The following is a 20,433-nucleotide window of genomic DNA, read 5'->3' as shown; positions in this document are numbered from 1 at the left end:
GGGAGATCATGACCTGAGCCAAAATTGGATGCTTAACTGACTGAGCCACCGAGGCGCCCCTGCTTTATATTTTTTAAGGAGTACTCTCACGTGAGACAGATGTAGCAGCTATGCCCCATGTTATCAGTGAGGAAACTGAAAAATACTGTGAGCTAAATCTTGCAGTAAGTTCATAGTGGTAACCAGACTAGCAAATAGATCTCCCAAAACCTAGATTTGTGGTCTTGTATTTATAACCTTTTAGGTTTTTATTTTTATATAAATGTAAATCTGATATTTTTCTTTACATCACAAGGAAATAGAACAAATTGGTTTGCAGTAGTTAATATATACAATGATATGAAGAAAAATAGAGACTTTTTATATTAATTTCAACCTGCAAAGAGTTAACAGTTTATCTTCAAAAAATGTCAACCAAGTTTAATATACTTTTATTTGTCCAGTAAAAGTAACTTCACAATCTATTCAAAATGAAATTTTAACTGAAGAACAATTTCTGTTCTTTTTTCCATCAAAGAAAGCAGAAGATAAAAGACAGCTATATTCAAGTAAACATATAATTATGACATAAAGATAGACTGAATCAAGTACCTACATAAAATGTTAAAACATGAAAATTTATAGTCCTCTTACCTTTTCCTTTCTAAACTGATAAAATACAATCAGAAAATTTTTTTAAATGAAATCTGTTTTCTTACTGTAACTTGTGATTTATTCTGTTTAATTGAAAATGTTTTGGTTTCAGTTAGTAATTTCTGTAAAGTAGTACTCCTTAAATAAGTTTCTAAAAACAATAATAGATCTGTGAACATTACATTTAGTCTCAACTAAAAAATTACACTAAAACTATCATGATAAAAAAGGCTACAAAATTTCTCTGCTGATTTTCCTAAATTCCTTTTACAAAATTCTAATCGAAAAGGAATTTTCAGAAACAAATAGTTACCAGATAACGTATATTGCAATTTAGCATACTTAACCAAAAAACAAATACCCTAAGAAAAGTGAAATTGTTTTTGTCATTCATTCTGTGCTATACTCTTCTCCCTAGGCACCTTTAATAGTCACAAATTCTATCCTTAATGCCTCAGCATTTCACCCCTACTTGACTTGACTTCTAGCAATCAATTTAGATGTTTCTTTAAAAAAATTTTTTTAAATGTTTATTTTTGAGAGAGACAGAGCAGGGGTGGAGGGCAGAGAGAGAGGGGGATGGAGGATCTGAAGCAGGCTCTGCGCTGACAGCACAGAGACTGATGCAGGGCTTGAACTCGTGAACTGTAAGATCATGACCTGAGCCAAAGCTGGACGCTTAACACACTGAGCAACCCAAGCACCCCCAATTTACATGTTTGAACACCAAATTTAATTATTTGCTTTATCAAAAATTGTTTCAAGGACAAAATCTTCATAAATTACTCTAACAAAACCAGAACCTCTAATTGTAGAACACAAATGGAAAATAATATGCAAGGAACTTTATCTCAACTTGAAGACTAAGTATCTCGGTGTCCGAAAAATAGGCTTAAGATAAATAAATTTTACTATCTTATTATTTTTTTCTGCACAGGGTCAATATTTGTATTTTAAATTATATGTTTAAATTATATGTTACTTATTATATTGTCATTTCAAAGGAGAGGCTCCCAAAAAGATTTTAGTAAAGTTCCATGCTATATATTTGTATATACGTATATATCTGGATCTTCTATGTTTTAGTGTGAACTGTTCTAGAATTATTTACAACATAAAGTCTGTAAGAAGATGAAAATACTAAATCAAAATCTTTATCAAATAGTCCCAGGCTTTCAGCAAGTATATTCCTGAAAGTATTATTTTGTACTACGATCACAACGTTTAGGTTTTCCAGTTTTGTATGATTTTCCAATTTTATGGCTAAATATTCAGTGAAGTTTAACTGCATTTAAAGTCATTATTAAATATAAAACAAGTTGTATAGTATTTTCATATGCTAAATGGCATTGCGTTTATAGTCTCAGTAGTAAAAACTAAACCTAACAGAATGTGTATCCAATGTGACACGTTTTCAATGTTTACAGAACAGCCTGAATATGGAATTTAAAAAGTAATTATATGAGGGAAAAGCAGAGAATCCATGAAAAGATATAAATCATTACCGCTGGAAATGATTATACTGTAATGTGTAAATTTGAAGGATTTGAGTCTTGGCTGGAGAAAAAGAAAGTAAATCCTTCATATATTCTGATTTATCCAGGATGAAAACTAGTCATATTGTAAAGGGATAAAACATTCCATGATCATCAGAAGAAATGGAAATAATCTGTAAGAAAGAGAATTTTCAGCCTTTTTTACTAGCAGGAAAAACTATAAGGGCTAAATATCACTCTAGAACCATGCTTCTAGTGACCTTTTCAAGACCTTTTCAAGATGAATTTTTAAAAATACAATAAAAGGTAAAAGTATTAATTGTTAGTAAAAATATATTACTGCCTAAAGCAAACCCGACTGCATATAACACAGATCAGAAAATTTTTATTATTCAGTTTAATTAAAGTTGTTAAAAAAAAATTAGCCTTTTGCCTGTTCTCATATTTGTGTGTTATCACTCGTTATCTGAGGATTCCAAATCAATTCCAAATCTCTAACTTTAAAAAGCATTAATGACCCCTACTGTAGCAAACAGTGTATTCTATAGTTCATCAAACTTATTCTTTCAATAAACACAGGATTTTATATAAGATGAAAATGACAGCAGTCTCCATAATCTTAAAATCTAGGTGAAACAAATACCCTCATGGTCTAAGAACTCGTAAAATGTAACCAGGTCACTAGACCAAAATACTAGTGTACAACTTTAATAATTTCTAGCAGCAAAACACCTGGAATAGCCATTAACAAATGTGTTCATTGGATTGTAGATTAATTTCTTTGTAAGAAGTAATTTTTAAAAAGTATAGTTCAATTGCAGGCAAACATGAAAGATATCAAAGATCTTGTTTATCTCCACCTTTCCCAGTGGAATCAGGTGCAACTGGAACCTTATTAGCCTCAACAAAAACAGATTCAAAGGCAGCTTCCTGTTCATCCAAAGAATCAGCAGCCGTGGCTCCTTTAATTAGTGTTGTGTTGGTAAAAGATTGTTGCTGCTTGGAAATTTTACTGGATTCCATTGCTTTTCTACCTCTTCTTTTACCAAGAATTTTGACATAATTAGCAGGTATAAGTCCTGTTGTTTGACCATCAAGACTAGCCAGAAGCCAACCACGCACTTTGGGTTGCTGTTCTGATGGAAGAAAAGACAGCCTTGTAATTATAACACATTTTGGAGTCCAACAAAATATTAATAATAAAATATTAAGATCTGTTACACTTACACAATAAAATACATAAACAAATACATATATTCAAAATCAAGTGAGTAGGCTTAACAGTTCTAGAGTCCCTTCTTACAATTTATACTTTTTATTTTATACTTACTATATTTTCAGCCTTGAAGAACATGAAGTTTATTATTAGTTGGTCCATTCATAGAGTAAGGAGATTCAATTCTCCTAAAAGCTAAAACTAACATCACTGTCTTTCATATTTTTTTTTCAATATATGAAATTTATTGTCAAATTGGTTTCCATACAACACCCAGTGCTCATCCCAAAAGATGCCCTCTTCAATACCCATCACCCACCCTCCCCTCCCTCCCACCCCCCACCAACCTTCAGTTTGTTCTCAGTTTTTAAGAGTCTCTTATGCTTTGGCTCTCTCCCATGTCTTTCATATTTTAAACTGAAATTTAAGAAATGAATTTCTCAGTCCTTCTCAATAGAAGTTACAGGGAAGTATAGAAAATACATACCTTTATACAAGCCAAATTTCTTTACGTAACTTTTGGCCAAAATACAAAATTCATTCCATGTGATTGTGATGAATAATTCTGAAGATACTGAATGCTAACTTTAATCCAAGATAGGCAAAAATAAAGACCTCAGTTATCTCTAGGCACATGACAAAAAGGTAAGGCAGTACTCTAAGCTTAAAGTAGGAAAGATTTATTTATTATATTCAATTTTGGTTTTTGGTATTTTAAAGATTACTCATATCTTTAAAAAGCTGTTTAACTGTTAGGGTTTTAGGTCAACACTATAAGTTAGGCACAATATAACATTTTTATGTTTAATACTCTACAATAGAGAATAAATAAAACACTTAAAATCAACCATGTCTGTGACTGATTTTGTTCTAAATGCTCAAATGTATTTTGGGCAAAGGAAGAAAACAAAGAAGCAAAGCTAAAGTGTTAAGAGGTGTCATTAGTGGAAGAACAATATGAGATATAAAATTTTCCTGAAATACTATAATTGAAAGAAACCACACTTGATCTTCCTTATACTTTATTTAGATTAAAACTAATTATTTGTATGGGTCTAACAATAAATCTTAAAAAGAAATCACTCTTTTGTAATCCAAAATAGGAAAGTGCTATTTTCACTAGAAGAAAAATATGAATCTAATACTTAGAAGCCTAGGTTTTGTGTATGAGGGATGAGGCAGAGATTTAGCAAATTTGATCCAAAATTTTCAATTATTTATACAATAAATTATGTGAACATGGAAGATATTTTTTCCCTATGTAATGACTAGAACTAATTAAAGGCTCAAGTTTCCATTAATAGATCACATGGAAAACAGCCAAAGTGGTTACACGTACAGGTTCTGAAGTCAGACAAACCTAGGTTCATAGTCCAGCTCCATCACACCTTAGCTTTGTGATCCCATTTAGTTATTCTGAGTCTCCGTTTTCTCATAAGTAAAAAAAGGTCAGGATAATAATAGTACCTACATCACAGCATTATTATAAGAGTTAAATGAAAGATATATAGTGCCTTATCCTATAAAGGATAGCTGTTACTATTGTCACTAGTATTTTTACCAACAAAATGTTACTCTTCCTAGTAAACCTGAATCCCCACAAACACACAAATTTTTTTTTTTTTTTTTTTTTTTGCAAATCCATAAAAATTCTGATTATCCTTACTAAGGAAAGCTAAGGGAAAAGGCCATTATACCTGGAACCATTAAAAACTATTAGTGACCTGGTTCAAAAATAAACCTGTGATGTGTATAAATTCCTTGCTGAAGTTCTTTAATACTTCATGACAGTAATTCCTAAAATATTCATGTTGGGAGTTTCTGAAGTAAACTAGTCAAATAAAAAAGAAAGCAATACCAGTCCGAGCAATTAAAGACTGACAAGGATACTTATGTCACAGGAGAATTTCTTCAGGTTGTTAGATTTGTTACATGTAGTGTTAATCTCATGTTTTTGTGTGGGGATTAACAGAGTTTGGAATTCAAGTTTTGAGTTTATAAGTGATTATATACATAAACAAGATCTTTCCTTATCTCAGTGAAATACTATTGGAACAACCCTGTTGGGCATTTTTCTTCCACGTCCCTGGATCTGGAAGGTCTAAACTGACACAAAAGAGAAATACTAGCAACTACTTCTGAGTTAACGAACAAGGACCAAGATCTTTTGTTGCAGTTTTTAATAGTACATTTACAAATTCAAAAAATTCATGGGTAATTCCAATTTATTCATGTTTTGTTACCTTTGAGAGCTAAGTTTAGCATATCACCAGCACGGAAAGAAATTTCTTCTTCGGACACAGCAGCAAAATCATATTCTGCTCTAGCAACTACATGGTCATCCTCACCACTTGCCCAGTTGGTGTTGTCTACAAACCAAATTAAGAATTAAAGTTAGGGTTAGTGTTCACTGGCTATGGTGTAAACTGTATAAATCTATTTGCCAAGAGAAAAGCACCACCCTCCGCCAAAGTAAATTCTATAATTAACACTATGCAAAATCCAAAAATACGCTCACTAGGATATATATTATGAACCTTCTCCTTTTTTTCAAGGTCAAAATTACAATTACCTGTATATTGTCTTATCCATCCCTGCCAGTAAGTTTTAGAAAGATAAGGGAATTATGTCCTATGCATACCTGTAGCCTCTACACCATAAAGTTCAGTACCCTATAAACAGTAGTCAGGCAATGTGTACTCTTACATCAAACAAACAATAAACCAATCAGTAAGCCTGTTTTTGCTATATATTCATTTTCCAGTTTTCAAGTTCTTAACTGAAAATATAATTGGATCAAAATATTAAATACAAATGAACACAAAGAACGTTAATTTAACAAATCTATTCTTAAAATTCAAGATTGTTATGTGGTTTTTGAACCTATTACTCTTACCTGTGACTTCATCATTATGGGTAGACAGAAGTTTCCAGATGAGGTAAGGACCACCAAGGATAACAGCAAAGAACAAGAATATTGGCCAAGATTTGGCTGAATTAGCTGCTTTGTCCTCGGCACCAAGGCAAGCCACAGTTCCTTCACTTTCTGCCCATAGGTCCTCATTCTCAGAGCCTCTTCTTAAACCTATCATCCACTGTAACCGTCTGTAGAGATACCTTATAGTCCTAACTAATGCAAAAGCTGAAAAAACCTTTGTGAAATGTATTTTTAATCGGGAAAAGTGATTTGCTACATCCAATACAGCCCTGAAACTGTTATAGACAGCTGAAAAGGTAGCATCCATCATCATACTGACAGAGGCAAATGCATGCACAATACTTTCAATGGACTGAAATGCACCTCTGCTGCTTTCTTCAGCTTGCTGAACAAATCTACTGGGTGGCAGATCATCTACACGGAGGCGGTTATAGCCCAACCCATTATATCCATAACTATAAGGGCTATAGCTTCCATAAAACGAATTTCCATAGGCACCATATCCTGAAGAAAATGAACTGTAAGCAGGTCTGAAAGTATTCACATTGCTGCTTCCTGTCTGCTGTGATGGCCTTGGAAGAATAGGTGGGGGCACTCTGGTAAGTGTTGGTTGTCCGGGTCTTGTCAATAAACTAGGACCCAAATCAGCAGATCTAAAAAAAAAAAAAAAAAAAAAAAAAAAAAGATTCAAAATAGTATCTTAAGCACATAATAAATTCAAAGTAACTATTAAACACCTGTTACATACCCAGTGTTAATGACAGATCTACTGAAGAGGTGGTAAGAATAAGGATTAGTCTCTAATACCTACATGCTTAGAATCTCAGTGTTAAAATGAACAAGATAAAAGAGCTGACTAAACTCTGCTATTTTCTTGTTTACTTGCTAGCATTATTAGCAGTATCTTCAACCTATTTTCTCAGGGTTAGTTACAACTAGGTATTTGTCCATCCTTGCCCCTAAATGGCACTATCTTAATCACTATAGTTTTATAATAGGTCTTAGCAGTAGTCAATAAAACATGTCCTCCTCCAATGTTCTTCATCTTCAAGAGTGTTTTAGCTTTTTTGACCCTTTGAATTTCCATATACATTTTAGAATCAGAGCTTTAAGTTCCACACCCTCTCCCTCAAAAAAACCCTATTGAGGGGTGCCTGGGTGGTTCAGTTAAATGGCTGATTCTTAGTTTCGGCTCAGTTCATGATCTCATGGTCTGTGAGTTCAAGCCACACTGACAGTGCAGAGCCTGCTTGGGATTCTCCCTCTTTCTCTGCCCCAAGTGCGTGCACTCTCTTTCTCTCTCTCTCTCAAAATAAATAAACATTTAAAAAAATACTTACAAAAAAACCCTATTGAGATTATTTGGGATTACAATGAATCTGTAGGTTAATTTGAGATAAACCATATCTTTATAATATTTAGAGTTTCAACCCACATTTATTAGGTTTTTGTTTTGTTTTGAGAGAGACACAGAGAGAGCACAAGTGTGCAGGAGAGGGAGAGGGAAGAAAGAAATTCTCAAGCAGGCTCTATGGAGGCCCAGATGTAGGGCTGGATCTCACAACCTCAGCTGAAATCAAGAAATCAAGAGTCAGACACTAAACCAACTGAACCAATCAGGTGGCCCTATTAGATCTTTTAAAGATTTTTCTGAATAATGGTTTTTAAAAATAACTTTAAGTTTCCATACTGTTTTATAGTTTCCTTGTGGCAGGTTTTCTTTAGATTTATTCCTGTATATTTGATATTTTTTGATGCTACTATAAACGGTGTCTTCTAAAATTTCACTTTGATACTGTTATGTAGAAATAATGGATTTTTTTTTTTAATATGGTGCTTGTATCCAACAAACTTGTTTTTGATTCTTCTGGATTTTCAATTAAGGATTTGCAGTCATATTGTATGTGAATGATGGGTATATTTCCAATTCTTACAGTTTTGATTATTATTTAAAAAAAAAATTTTTTTTTTCAACGTTTATTTATTTTGGGGACAGAGAGAGACAGAGCATGAACGGGGGAGGGGCAGAGAGAGAGGGAGACACAGAATCGGAAACAGGCTCCAGGCTCTGAGCCATCAGCCCAGAGCCCGACGCGGGGCTCGAACTCACAGACCGCGAGATCGTGACCTGGCTGAAGTCGGACGCTTAACCGACTGCGCCACCCAGGCGCCCCCAGTTTTGATTATTAAAGAAGGTATTGCACCTAAGAAATGTGTCCAATCTTGAATAGAAGTGATTAATGGGCATTCTTGTCTCATTTCTGATCTCAAAGGGAAATTTCTCAACATGTAACCATTATTATGTTTACTGTAGAGTTATTGTAAATTTAGTAATTTGTTTTCTATTTCTATTTGCTAAGAGTTTTTACCATGAACATTGAATTTATCAAATGATTTCTCAACATCTATCAAGATGATTATGATTTTAATTACAAATTCAATTTCTTTAGTATCATGCTACTTAAAATATGGTTTGTCGATCAGTGCTGACTTATGAGTCATATGCACTGACCTATAATGAGAAAAGTACAACAAATAAGACTGTTTAAGCAATCTGACATTGTTATATTTTTACTGTATTTTATAAAGGTATTAGGTATCAGCACAAATATTTTGAGAAGCATTGTTGTATAATTATAAGACTACTCCTTTTCTCTATTTAAAAACATTTTTTTTAATGTTTACTTTTGAAAGAGAGAGAGAGACTGGGAGACACAGAATCTGAAGCAGGCTCCAGGCTCAGCGCTATCAGCACAGAGCCTGACATGGGGCTCGAACCCACAAACCATCAGATCATGACCTGAGGTGTCAGACGCTTAACTGACTGAGCCACCCAGGCGCCCCTCATTTTCTCTATTTTTAAATTATACCTTGCTTAATCCTCTAAATCTCTTCCCATCCTTTCTGCATTTTCTGCTCTTTTGTCTCTTTGTGCAAAAATATGTTGGATATTTTCTTCCTAATTATCCTTTAGGTCCTGCTATTCAAAAGGGCCAATATATCACAAAATAAGTATCTTGTACCATAATGTGAATTAATGAACTCTTTTTTAAAAAAATTTTTTAAGCTTATTTATTTATTTTTAAGAGAGAGAGTGTGTGTGAGTGGGGCAGGGGCAGATAGAGAGGGGGGACAGAGGACCTGTAGCAGGCTCTGTACTGACAGCAGAGAGCCTGATGTGGGGCTCAAACTCACAAACTGTGAGATCATGATCTGAGCCAAAGGCAGATGCTTAACCAACTGAGCCACCCAGGTGCCTCTTTATCAATGAATTCTTAATGCCAACTGAACTAAATAGTGTGCTTAGTATTAATGTTGCTTTACATTCTGGCCAAAGTTTCATTATCTTTTTGTGGGCTGCTAATTTATAGTTTGAAAACAGCAGCCAGTCTTGGTAGCTACAGAACACACTTAGAACGTTGCTCTAAGTCACTAATTATCTCTGTAGCAGTGTCTAAACTGTTGCTAAACCCAATGAGTTACTAAGTTTGGTTACTGCATTTTTGTTCTGCATATTCCTTTTCCTTTTGATAGTTTCCAATTATCTGCCAAAATTCCTTGTTTTCTTCTATTGCCTTCAACATATTAAACATTTTAAATTTATGTTAAAGTCTGTTCAGTAACTCCAATTTCTAGAGTCCCTTTGAAATCTGTTTTCTCATCTGTTGTTTCACTTAGTTTCAATTTATGTTATCTAATATCCTTCTGGGTCCTGCTATTTGATTTTGCTTATGCATGAGACATACATGAAGAATTGTGGCAAGAATTTGAGACTCTGGATGATGCTCTCTTCCTCTAGGTGTATTTCATTCTGGATACTATTTTCTGAACTATCCTCTGGTTTGCTTCAGGCAAACTAGCCTGCTAAAGCTATTATCAATCCATGATTGTCCCTAATCTAATTTCACGGATTGAGATGATCTGAAGCTGGGTTCATGCTCCTGTAAGGGAGTGTCTGCTTCTTTTATACTCTCATATCTAGATAGATGTATCTTTTTAGGGTCATAACACAAGGTATGGGTAATTTATCAGCACCCTGTCTTGGAGGACTACTAGACTCTAACCATACTCCAAGAATCTGTCGAAGGTGCTCTTCAACTAGCTTCCCATCATCTAAACTGCTTCTTTTAGAATCAGCAGCAGCTTCTATGAGAATCTACTCTCACCTTTGTGGATTTCCATCTTTCTCTTTTTCCATCTTTTGGATCTGGGCTCCATAAATCTTTACCTTATTTATTCTATAATGCATTCAAGCAGATGTTTTTAAGCAGATGTTTTTATATTCTGCCTAGTTTTTCTATTTGTCCTTAATAGCGTTTTTTTTCCTTAAATTATTCTACTGTCATCAGAAGTCCTTCCCACAATTCTTTGTCCATCATCGTACAGTATCTTACATTTGTATACGTGTCTGCCTCTTCTACAAGGTGAGCTCCTCATAGGTGCAGGAGTTATCCTTGTTTCTCCATCACCTACTACAGTGCTTAGCATATAAAAGGTACTGATATAACCACTATGCTGAAGTCTCTTTTTAGTGAATATTTAAAACACATATATCACACAGATCATTAATACAGATTATTTTTTCTTTATATATCCTTCTTTTATAAGTTTTGATGAATATGTTAGTTTAAAAATTGTAAGGAATTAAATGTAAATACTTAATAAAAAAAAGAAAGTTTCTTCCAACTCTTCTCTGGTTTTAATGCTATTTTTGGCATATACAAGTACATTCAGTGTCCACATTCCATCTGGCCTTCTGTTACAACCAGCAAAATGAGAAATCAACACACCTACAACTTATAACAAAAGATGTATATTCTGTGCTGAACGTGCCAAAAGTCTCACCAACCCAACTTTTTATTTTGAAAAATTTCAAACAGAAAAAAAAGTTGAAAGTACAATGAATACCCTCATTCCTTCTATCTAAATTCAACAACTATTATTGTTTTGCCACATGAACTTTCTTTCTCTCACTGTCTAGTCTTTTAAAAATTCTTGAACCATTTGAAATTAACTTGCAGACTTGATACATTACTCCTAAATACCTCAACATGTTATTTCCTAAGAGCAAAGATATTTCAGACAAAACATAATGCCATTTTCACATCTCTAAAAATTAACAATTCCATATCATTATCCAATTAAAATTCAACACATATCCATTACCCTCAAGTGTCTTCAAACAGTTTTATTGAGATACCAGAGGTGTACAACTACCAACCTAAGTAATTCCAGAACATTTTTAGCATCCCAGTAAGAAATCCCACATTCATTAGCAGTCACTACCTATTTCCTGCTCTATTCCCTATCCTAGGCAATGACTAATCTAATTTCTGTCTCTATAGGTTTGTCTATTCTGGTGATTTCACATACAGTTAATTCTTGTTATTTGCAATAGTCATAGTCTATAAATTTGCTATGAACATCTAATTAACAAATAGAATCATTGTTCCTGGGGGAAACAATGCACTTCAGCATTATACTTAGAGGCCATTTTAAAATAGCAAAATCACCAACAAAAATATGAAAAATGTGGCATCCATTTGGTTGTTAAAAGGACACCTGCTTTAAGCTTAAAGCTAAAACAAGAAGCAGGAGTGTTGCTTTGTTCAATCTCAGCTCATCTCATCTGAGATGACTCAAATCTTTTGCTACCCTATCCATGTCTGTGAATGATCATGAAAGTGTCAGGAGCATTGATTTGGGGGTTACAGTAAATTTTAGTGAGGAGAATTAGCAAATTTGGCATCTGCAAATAATGAGAATCTACTGTAAATGAATCATACAACATATTTTGTGACTGGCTACTTTTACTTAATGTAATGTTTTGAAGTTTCATCCATATTGTAGCATTTATCAGTACTTTATTCCTGTTTCCTGCTGAGTTATATTTATTTATGCATCAGTTGATAGATATAGTGTTGTTTCCACTTTTTGGCTTTTGTGACTAATGTTATCATAAACATTTATGTACAAATTTTTGTGTGGACATACGCTTTCATATCTCTTGGGTACATATACCTAGGCATGGAATTGGTGGATCATAGAGTAACTATGCTTAACCTTCTATGGCACTGCCAGATTGTCTTCCAAAGCAACTGTACCATTTTATATTCCTATCAGTAGTGCATGAGGGTTCCAATTTCTCCACATCTTTGCCAATACTTGTTATTATTTATCTTTTTCATTATAGCCAACCTAGTGGGTATGAAGTGGTATCTCATTGTGATTTTGTTTTGCATGTCCCTGACAGTTAATGATGTTGAGTATCTTTTCATGTGCTTATTTGCCAGTTTTATTATTTTTTTAATGTTTATTTCTGAGACAGAGATAGAGCATGAGTGGGGGAGGGGCAGAGAGAGAGGGAGACACAGAATCCGAAGCAGGCTCCAGGCTCCAAGCTGTCAGCACAGAGCCTGACGCAGGGCTCGAACTCACAAACCGTGAGATCATGACCTGAGCTGAAGTCGGTCGCTCAACCGACTGAGCCACCCAGGTGCCCCTTATTTGCCAGTTTTAAATCTTCTCTGGAGAAATGTGTATTTAGATATTTTGCCCATTTGAAAAATTACGGTACTTGCCTTTTTATCATTGAGTTTTAAGAGTCAAATGTCTTTTAGGTTGTTGTGGCTTTTTTTTAACAAAAATTCAATTAAGGTTCACACACTGCATTTGGTTGTTTGTCTCCTCATTTCTTCTAAATTAGAATCATTCCATTTTTTGGAATGCCCTGGACTTTTTGAAGAGTCCAGCCAGTTTTCTTTTAGAATGTCTTACATTCTAAATCTGTGTTTTCCCAAAATGTTGTTTAAATATATCTCTATCCTCTACATTTCCAGTTAAATTAAACATTGCATCTAAAGGTTTAATTAGAATCATGTTAACATTTTTGGCAAGAATAATTCATGGGTTATGTTTACTTCATATTGTATCACATCACAAAAAGTAGAACCAAACTTTAAAAAGGGTCAGGTGACTAACAGTGTAGTTATTTCCTGGTTTTCATAAAGCAGCTCTGTTCTAAAGTAGGAGCAATAATAGATAAAAGAAAAAGAACAAATAGGCATATCTAGATTTACATAACAGAAACCAAACAGAAATGAAAAATGATTGGAAGGGTGATGCTACAGGCCTACTCAATTCTGGGTTTGAAATCAGGTAGTGACAACCAGGACTTAGACTTCTAGGAAGTAACAAAAACTAACAGTGCTCCTTTCTAATGGAAATAATTCACTGCTTGTAGCTGTGGCCTGGGATGCATCACTTTGGCTTCTAAAAAGAGATTATGAAACTTGCTGACAGTAGTTTAAGATTTTTAGAAAGTTACAGAACTAAGAAGGGTAGGACTCTGACTAGGCCTCAAGATCAGGAAATGAAACAACTACTGACTCAGTGACTTCATCTTTGATATCCTTAATCTAAGCCACCATTTTTACACCTGATTCTTACATGGGAGGGTGCATGCTGAAGGAGCAGGGAGAGTCAATAGAAAACCTACTAGACACAGAGAGATAAATGGAAGGGAAAGGAGAGGAAACAGAACTCAAAAATGCCTATTCAAAACAAACATATCAAAAATGCCGTACACAAGAAGAAATAAAAACACTAAGAAACCAAACTAACAAAAATCAACAATTAGAATGAAAATTCATTCAAGGAAAAATAAGTTTCATGTAACAGCTCAACAAGGATTGCAAATATGTTTAAAAAAATTTTTTTAAACATTTATTTATTTTTGAGACAGAGAGAGACAGAGCATGAATGGGGGAAGGTCAGAGAGAGAGGGAGACACAGAATCCGAAACAGGCTCCAGGCTCTGAGCTGTCAGCACAGAGCCTGATGCGGGGCTCGAACTCACAGACCGCGAGATCATGACGTGAGCCGAAGTTGGACGTTTAACCGACTGAGCCACCCAGGCGCCCTGCAAATATGTTTAAAATAGACATCAATGAAGCAATGACATCTGTGAAATAAAAATTGAAATGAAATAAAAACATGTAAATATGAAGAAAACTCCATTACAAAGCTTAGACATGATGCTCACAGCCACAGGGATTATCTTGCAACTATGAAGCAAAAAGAAAATTAGTTGTAGACTAAGGAACACAGTGAAAATATAGATAGAACTTGGGGAATTCCACTTCAAGCAATGGCATTCTAGGTAATCAGACTAATCCTGCCACTAAAAAAAAAAAAGTAGAAAAGCTAAAAACATACAACATTACCTGTTTAAAACATGAAAGAACAAGGTACTGAAGAATTTAAAATAACTGAAACTATGAACTTAATGACTGGTTCAGTACCAGATTGGACATTTTGAAAGAAAAACATCAGTGAACTACAAGAGAATTCCGAAGAAAATACCCAGAATGAAGTATGAGTAACAAAAGAATATATACAGAAAGGAGTATAAGGTATGGGCTGTACAGTGAAATACAGAGCATATATGCTGTTGGAGTCAAAGGGGTGAAAAGATGATGGGCCGAAGGAATATTTGAAGAGATAATGGCTGAAACTTTTCTGAAATTAATGAAAGACATCAAATCAGATTCAAGTATCTCTATGAATCCTACCCAAAATAACACAAACGAAACCGTTTACATTGAGGCCCAACAAAGTATAATCGCTGAAAACCAAAAACAAAGAGGAAAATCTTTAAAGCACTGGAGGAAAAAAAGAGATTCCTTTCAAAGAAGAAAGACTAATACAGAAATGGCCCAAACTCTCAGAAAGCTTACAGAAAAAAATTTAAAAAGGGAGCCAGGAAAAACATAGGTTCCTAATGACAATGTTGAGTTAGGAGATCTCTAGACTTTTTGTTAACTAAACAAGAAATGTCTTTATAGTCCAAAACTCAGTAAGTCACATATTATTACTTGTAGTGGAAACTATTCCTGATACAACGTTTAATAGGAGTCCCCCAGAAGAAGAGATGGGAAAGAATATTTCTTCAACAATAGAGATATAATTAGTGAAAAATTTCCTGAATTAAAAGAAAGATTGATGGCACGAAAACAGACCCATAGACCAATGGAATAGAATAGAAACCCCAGAACTAGACCCACAAACGTATGGCCAACTCATTTTTGACAAAGCAGGAAAGAATATCCAATGGAAAAAAGACAGCCTCTTTAACAAATGGTGCTGGGAGAACTGGACAGCAACATGCAGAAGGATGAAACTAGACCATTTTCTCACACCATTCACAAAAACAAACTCAAAATGGATAAAGGACCTGAATGTGAGACAGGAAACCATCAAAACCCTAGAGGAGAAAGCAGGAAAAAACCTCTCTGACCTCAGTTGCAGCAATTTCTTACTTGACACATCCCCAAAGGCAAGGGAATTAAAAGCAAAAATGAACTACTAGGACCTCACGAAGATAAAAAGCTTCTGCACAGCAAAGGAAACAATCAACAAAACTAAAAGGCAACCTACAGAATGGGAAAAGGTATTTGCAAATGACATATCGGACAAAGGGCTAGTATCCAAAATCTATAAAGAGCTCACCAAACTCCACACCCGAAAAACAAATAACCCAGTGAAGAAATGGGCAGAAAACATGAATAGACACTTCTCTAAAGAAGACATCCGGATGGCCAACAGGCACATGAAAAGATGCTCAATGTCGGTCCTCATCAGGGAAATACAAATCAAAACCACACTCAGATATCACCTCATGCCAGAGTGGCCAAAATGAACAAATCAGGAGACTATGATGCTGGCGAGGATGTGGAGAAACAGGAACCCTCTTGCACTGTTGGTGGGAATGCAAACTGGTGCAGCTGCTCTGGAAAACAATGTGGAGGTTCCTCAAAAAATTAAAAATAGACCTACTCTATGACCCAGCAGTATCACTGCTAGGAATTTACCCAAGGGATATAGGAGTACTGATGCACAGGGGCACTTGTACCCCAATGTTTACAGCAGCACTTTCAACAATAGCCAAATTATGGAAAGAGCCTAAATGTCCATCAACTGACGAATGGATAAAGAAATTGTGGTTTATATACACAATGGAATACTACATGGCAATGAGAAAGAATGAAATATGGCCTTTTGTAGCAACGTGGATGGAAGTGGAGAGTGTTATGCTAAGTGAAATAAGTCATACAGAGAAAGACAGATACCATATGTTTTCACTCTTATGTGGATCCTGAGAAATTTAACAGAAGTCCATGGGGGAGGGGAAGAAAAAAAAAAAAGAGGTTAGAGAGGGAGAGACCCAAAGCGTAAGAGACTCTTAAAAACTGAAAACTGAGGGTTGATGGGGGGAGGGAGGGGGGGTGATGGGTATTGAGGAGGGCACCTTTTGGGATGAGCACTGGGTGTTGTATGGAAACCAATTTGACAATAAACTTCATATATTGAAAAATAAAATAAAATAAAAAGAAAGAAAAGAAAAAAATAAAAGAAAGATTGAATCCTTACGGTGAAGGATTATGAGTGATCATGAACACTGTAGCTACTGAGCAGGAGGAAAAAATATACATGTCTGTATATTCATACCTGAACAGAGCATAATAAAGTTGCAGAGGACCAAGGTATCAGGTAAAATCTTAAAGACTACTAAGGAAAAAATAATCTACCTATAAAGGAATAAAAATAAGACTCAAAAGAAAAATTTCTGTACCTATGCAACCTGGAAATAAAGCTAAAAAAGGATAGTGCAAAGAAAGAAAATTACAGGCTAATTTCACCTAGAAATATACATGCAAATATCTTAAAATATTAGAACAGAATTCAGCATTGTATTTTACAATCACAATTAAGCAGTTCATCCAGAAATTTAAGGATTGATTAAATTAGAAAGTTAATTGATGTAAGTAAATCACATTTCAAAATTTAAAAAATACATACGATTATCTCAACAAATTCATAGAAGTAATTCATAATATTTAATACTCCTTCATAATAAAAATCTGAGCAAGGAGATGGAAGTTCAAAAGGAGAACTATCAAAACCAAAAAGCAAATATCAAACTTAAGAGTGAGACTTGAGAAGCATTCCAATGAAAGTCAAGAGCAATACAAGATTGTTGGTTATCTATGCTGGCTTATTTGTAAATGACAGGACTGCAACATGGAACAAAGAGAATTTCAACCAAACCACCAGAACAAATTAAGTCTGAATTATGCTGGATATAAAAGATGGAAAAGTACTTCATGGAGACAGTCACAAAACACAATTGGAGGCAAAAAGTCCATATTTTCATAAAATATAAAGTTTCAATAAAAATCACAGTAAGTCTTTTTATAATGGCTAAATGTAACAAAGGCAATTATGAAGAACAGCAATGTGGAGAGGTAACTGACATACCGGATATCAAAACTTATTAAAAACTGTGGTGGTTAGAAAGACCAATAGAATCCCAAACAGAACCACAGATTTAGGAAAATTGAATGTGATGACATTATAAACTAGCACAGAATATATAAATTAATGGTACTGGGACAGTTACCCACATGGAAAAAAAACTAGATTACCTATTTCGCATTGATTTTGTACAACAAAGTCAGTTCTAGGTGGATTAAAAATATGAATGTGAAATGTAGAACATGTAAAAAAAAAAATACATAGAGGGGGTGCCTGGATGGCTAAATCAGTTAAGGGTCAGTCTCTTGATTTTGGCTCACATCATCATCTTGTTGTCTGTGAGATCCACGCCCCCACCTCCAGACACCCTCCCCCAGTGCTCTGCGTTGACAGTGTGGAGCCTGCGTGGGATTCTCTGGCTGTGTTTCTCTCCCTCTCAAAATGAATAAGCTTAAAAAAAAAAGAGAAAAAAAAAAAAGAAAATAAGAGAAAAATTTTCTTGATCTAAGACAGGAAGGGTTTCTTAGCCAAGACACAAAAAACACAAACAATAAAATATGAAAATTTTGGCTATATTGAAATTAAAAAGTATCTGTACAACAAAAATGAACACAAATATAAAGCAAAAAGACAAGCCACAGCTTGAAAGATATTAAAAACAAACATAATAGAATTAGTATAGAATTAGAATAAAGGACTCTTACCAAGTTAAGAAGCAAACACATAGCCAATTAAAAAGTGAGCCAAAGATATCAACAGAAAAATCTCAAATGTCTAACTTTCAAAAAGACAATCTTATTACTAATCAGAGAAGTGCAAATTAAAGATGAAAATATTTCACATCCATTAGATTAGCAAATACAGAACTAAAAAATAACATCATCAAGTGTTTGAAAGAATGTAGAGAAACAGAATACCCTGCTAGTGAAAATGTAAATCTGGTATAAAACCACTTTGGGAAGCAACTTGGCAACAGTTAGTACTTAAAGATAAGCATACCCTCTACCAAGCAATTCTATTCCCAATAACATTATTAGAAAGCCTCTTGGAAATGTGGACAAGGAGAAAGGCACACGAATGGTCACTGCAGTTTTTAATATATAATACTTTAATACAACAGAATAGTTTGTTTTTATATAATAGAATATCCTATGGCAATTAAAATGGACTACAGCTATACATATGAACAAGATAAATCTCAAAATCAATAATATTTAAGGGGAAAACATTTTGCAAAATGATACACACACATATGATTTGAAGTTTAAAAACATAGTGAATACTGTACACACACATATATATAACATATAAACCTAGATACTAAAGTATCAAATAAAGTATGAAAACCCAATTGGGTACATTAAACACCAAATAGGGATAGTAGTTACAGGAGGAAAGAAGAGAGAATTAACCATTTCTGTAATTTTTATTTTTTAAAAAATATGAAAAAATGAGGCAAATCTGGAAAAATGTTAACATTTCTTAAAGCTAGGAGTGAATACACAAGTATTCATTATCTTACTCTCTACTGGTCTCTACGTGTTTAAAATTCACAAAGAGAAAAAGTGGGAAAATGGTTAATTTTACATAAACAGAACTTTAACAGGATGTCAGGTGTAAAATCTGTCTTCCAAATAGCTGTCCAAACTTTTTTTAAAAGTCAAATCGCTCATAAAAAAGGTAGCAGAAAGTGTCGCCTCATCTTAACAGTATAATTACGGCTCATTACTTGTTATGTATCTGTCATTATTAAATTAAGTTGCTAATATGTTCAAGCATCGTGACGTTTAAATAAGGATTACAAGATTTTAGAACACAGTAGAAATACATTCCAGTATACTGGGGATTTTTAGGTGTTAGGTAAACCTACTGTATGATAGGTGATGACATCCGAATGTCACCACTTAAATTTGGATGTCCAGATCCACCCAACACGAAACAGACAAGGCTGTGAAACTCTTCTCTCGTTCTATTTTAACTTTTTATCCATTTAACACTGATTAAAAACAAATACAAAACACACAGGCCTTAGAAAAATGACACACTATTTTGCACACAAAGGCCATCCATAGGCCTTGGATTTAGAACTCCGCTTAGAAGTTGCTTCTCCAAACCTTTATCCAAAACGTTGCTGAGTTATGCTAGAAAACAACTCAAAGTTGTATAGGCTTGGGTTCCAGTTGCGTAAAAGCGACCTTTTGGGCTTTCACCAACTTATCGAGAGGTTGTTAAAAGCTTTGGAGAGACTTTGTTCCCAGTCGAGCCGGGGCTGGGCAAGTGCCAGCCACTCTCATCTGCGGAAGACCGAAAGTCTAACGCTTTAAAGGGGGTCTAGCAGTTTTGTCACGGCGTCCCGCTAACATCAAGGGGCTGGAAGCCGCCCCCTTTCTTCGAAGCACCGGGACCCAGTGAGGCGCCCAGAGGCTCCCTGGACAGTGTCCCTACCAAGAGCCGTCAAGTCAGAAACAGCTGTTTGACATCGAAATTCCCCACACTGGCGCCCTGTCCCCACCTTGATACCCTCACCGTTGGGGTTTGGTTGAGGGGGGGAGGGGACACCTCAGCCCAACAACGGCCTCAACCGTCTCCTGCCAAGTTCCCGCTCCAGCCCGCCAAACCCGCGGTCTGAAGAATCCCACACTTACTGGAAAGTGGGGCCGGGTCCTGGTCCTGGCCCGGCCCCCGGAATTCGGCGGGTCTCCCAGGGTTTCGGGGGAGGCGGCGGCTGGGAAGCCATCTCCTCCGCCTCCGCTCACTCCTGGTCCGCGCTGGGACGCTCCAGGCCCGGGTACACTAGTACCTCGCGCGCCAGGCGCAACGGGCAGAATACCGAG

General features: G+C 35.2%; 1 protein-coding gene across 1 annotated transcript; it reads right to left on the bottom strand.

Annotated features, from left to right (window-relative positions):
- Positions 1 to 415: 415 nt before the first annotated feature.
- Positions 416 to 20,412, bottom strand: PEX13 (peroxisomal biogenesis factor 13). Its single transcript, XM_045446144.1, has 4 exons — positions 20,245 to 20,412; positions 6,242 to 6,936; positions 5,589 to 5,714; positions 416 to 3,265 (listed from the first exon to the last, which is right to left on the bottom strand). Exons 1-4 carry the CDS (start codon positions 20,334 to 20,336, stop codon positions 2,967 to 2,969), a joined length of 1,212 nt encoding a protein of 403 aa, XP_045302100.1. The 5' UTR covers positions 20,337 to 20,412; the 3' UTR covers positions 416 to 2,966.
- Between the last annotated feature and the right edge of the window lie 21 nt (positions 20,413 to 20,433).

Source organism: Leopardus geoffroyi, chromosome A3 (genome assembly GCF_018350155.1).
Source record: "Leopardus geoffroyi isolate Oge1 chromosome A3, O.geoffroyi_Oge1_pat1.0, whole genome shotgun sequence".
NCBI lineage: Eukaryota > Metazoa > Chordata > Mammalia > Carnivora > Felidae > Leopardus > Leopardus geoffroyi.
This window is presented reverse-complemented; position numbering and strand designations above follow the sequence as displayed.

Excerpts from the sequence above, each read along its gene's own strand:
- PEX13 (XM_045446144.1), bottom strand. The coding sequence starts at position 20,336 with ATGGCTTCCCAGCCGCCGCCTCCCCCGAAACCCTGGGAGACCCGCCGA. Across the intron at positions 6,937-20,244 it reads GGACCCGGCCCCACTTTCCA|ATCTGCTGATTTGGGTCCTA; the intron begins GTAAGTGTGGGA and ends TTTTTTTTTTAG. Across the intron at positions 5,715-6,241 it reads CCATAATGATGAAGTCACAG|ACAACACCAACTGGGCAAGT; the intron begins GTAAGAGTAATA and ends TTTGGTTTGTAG.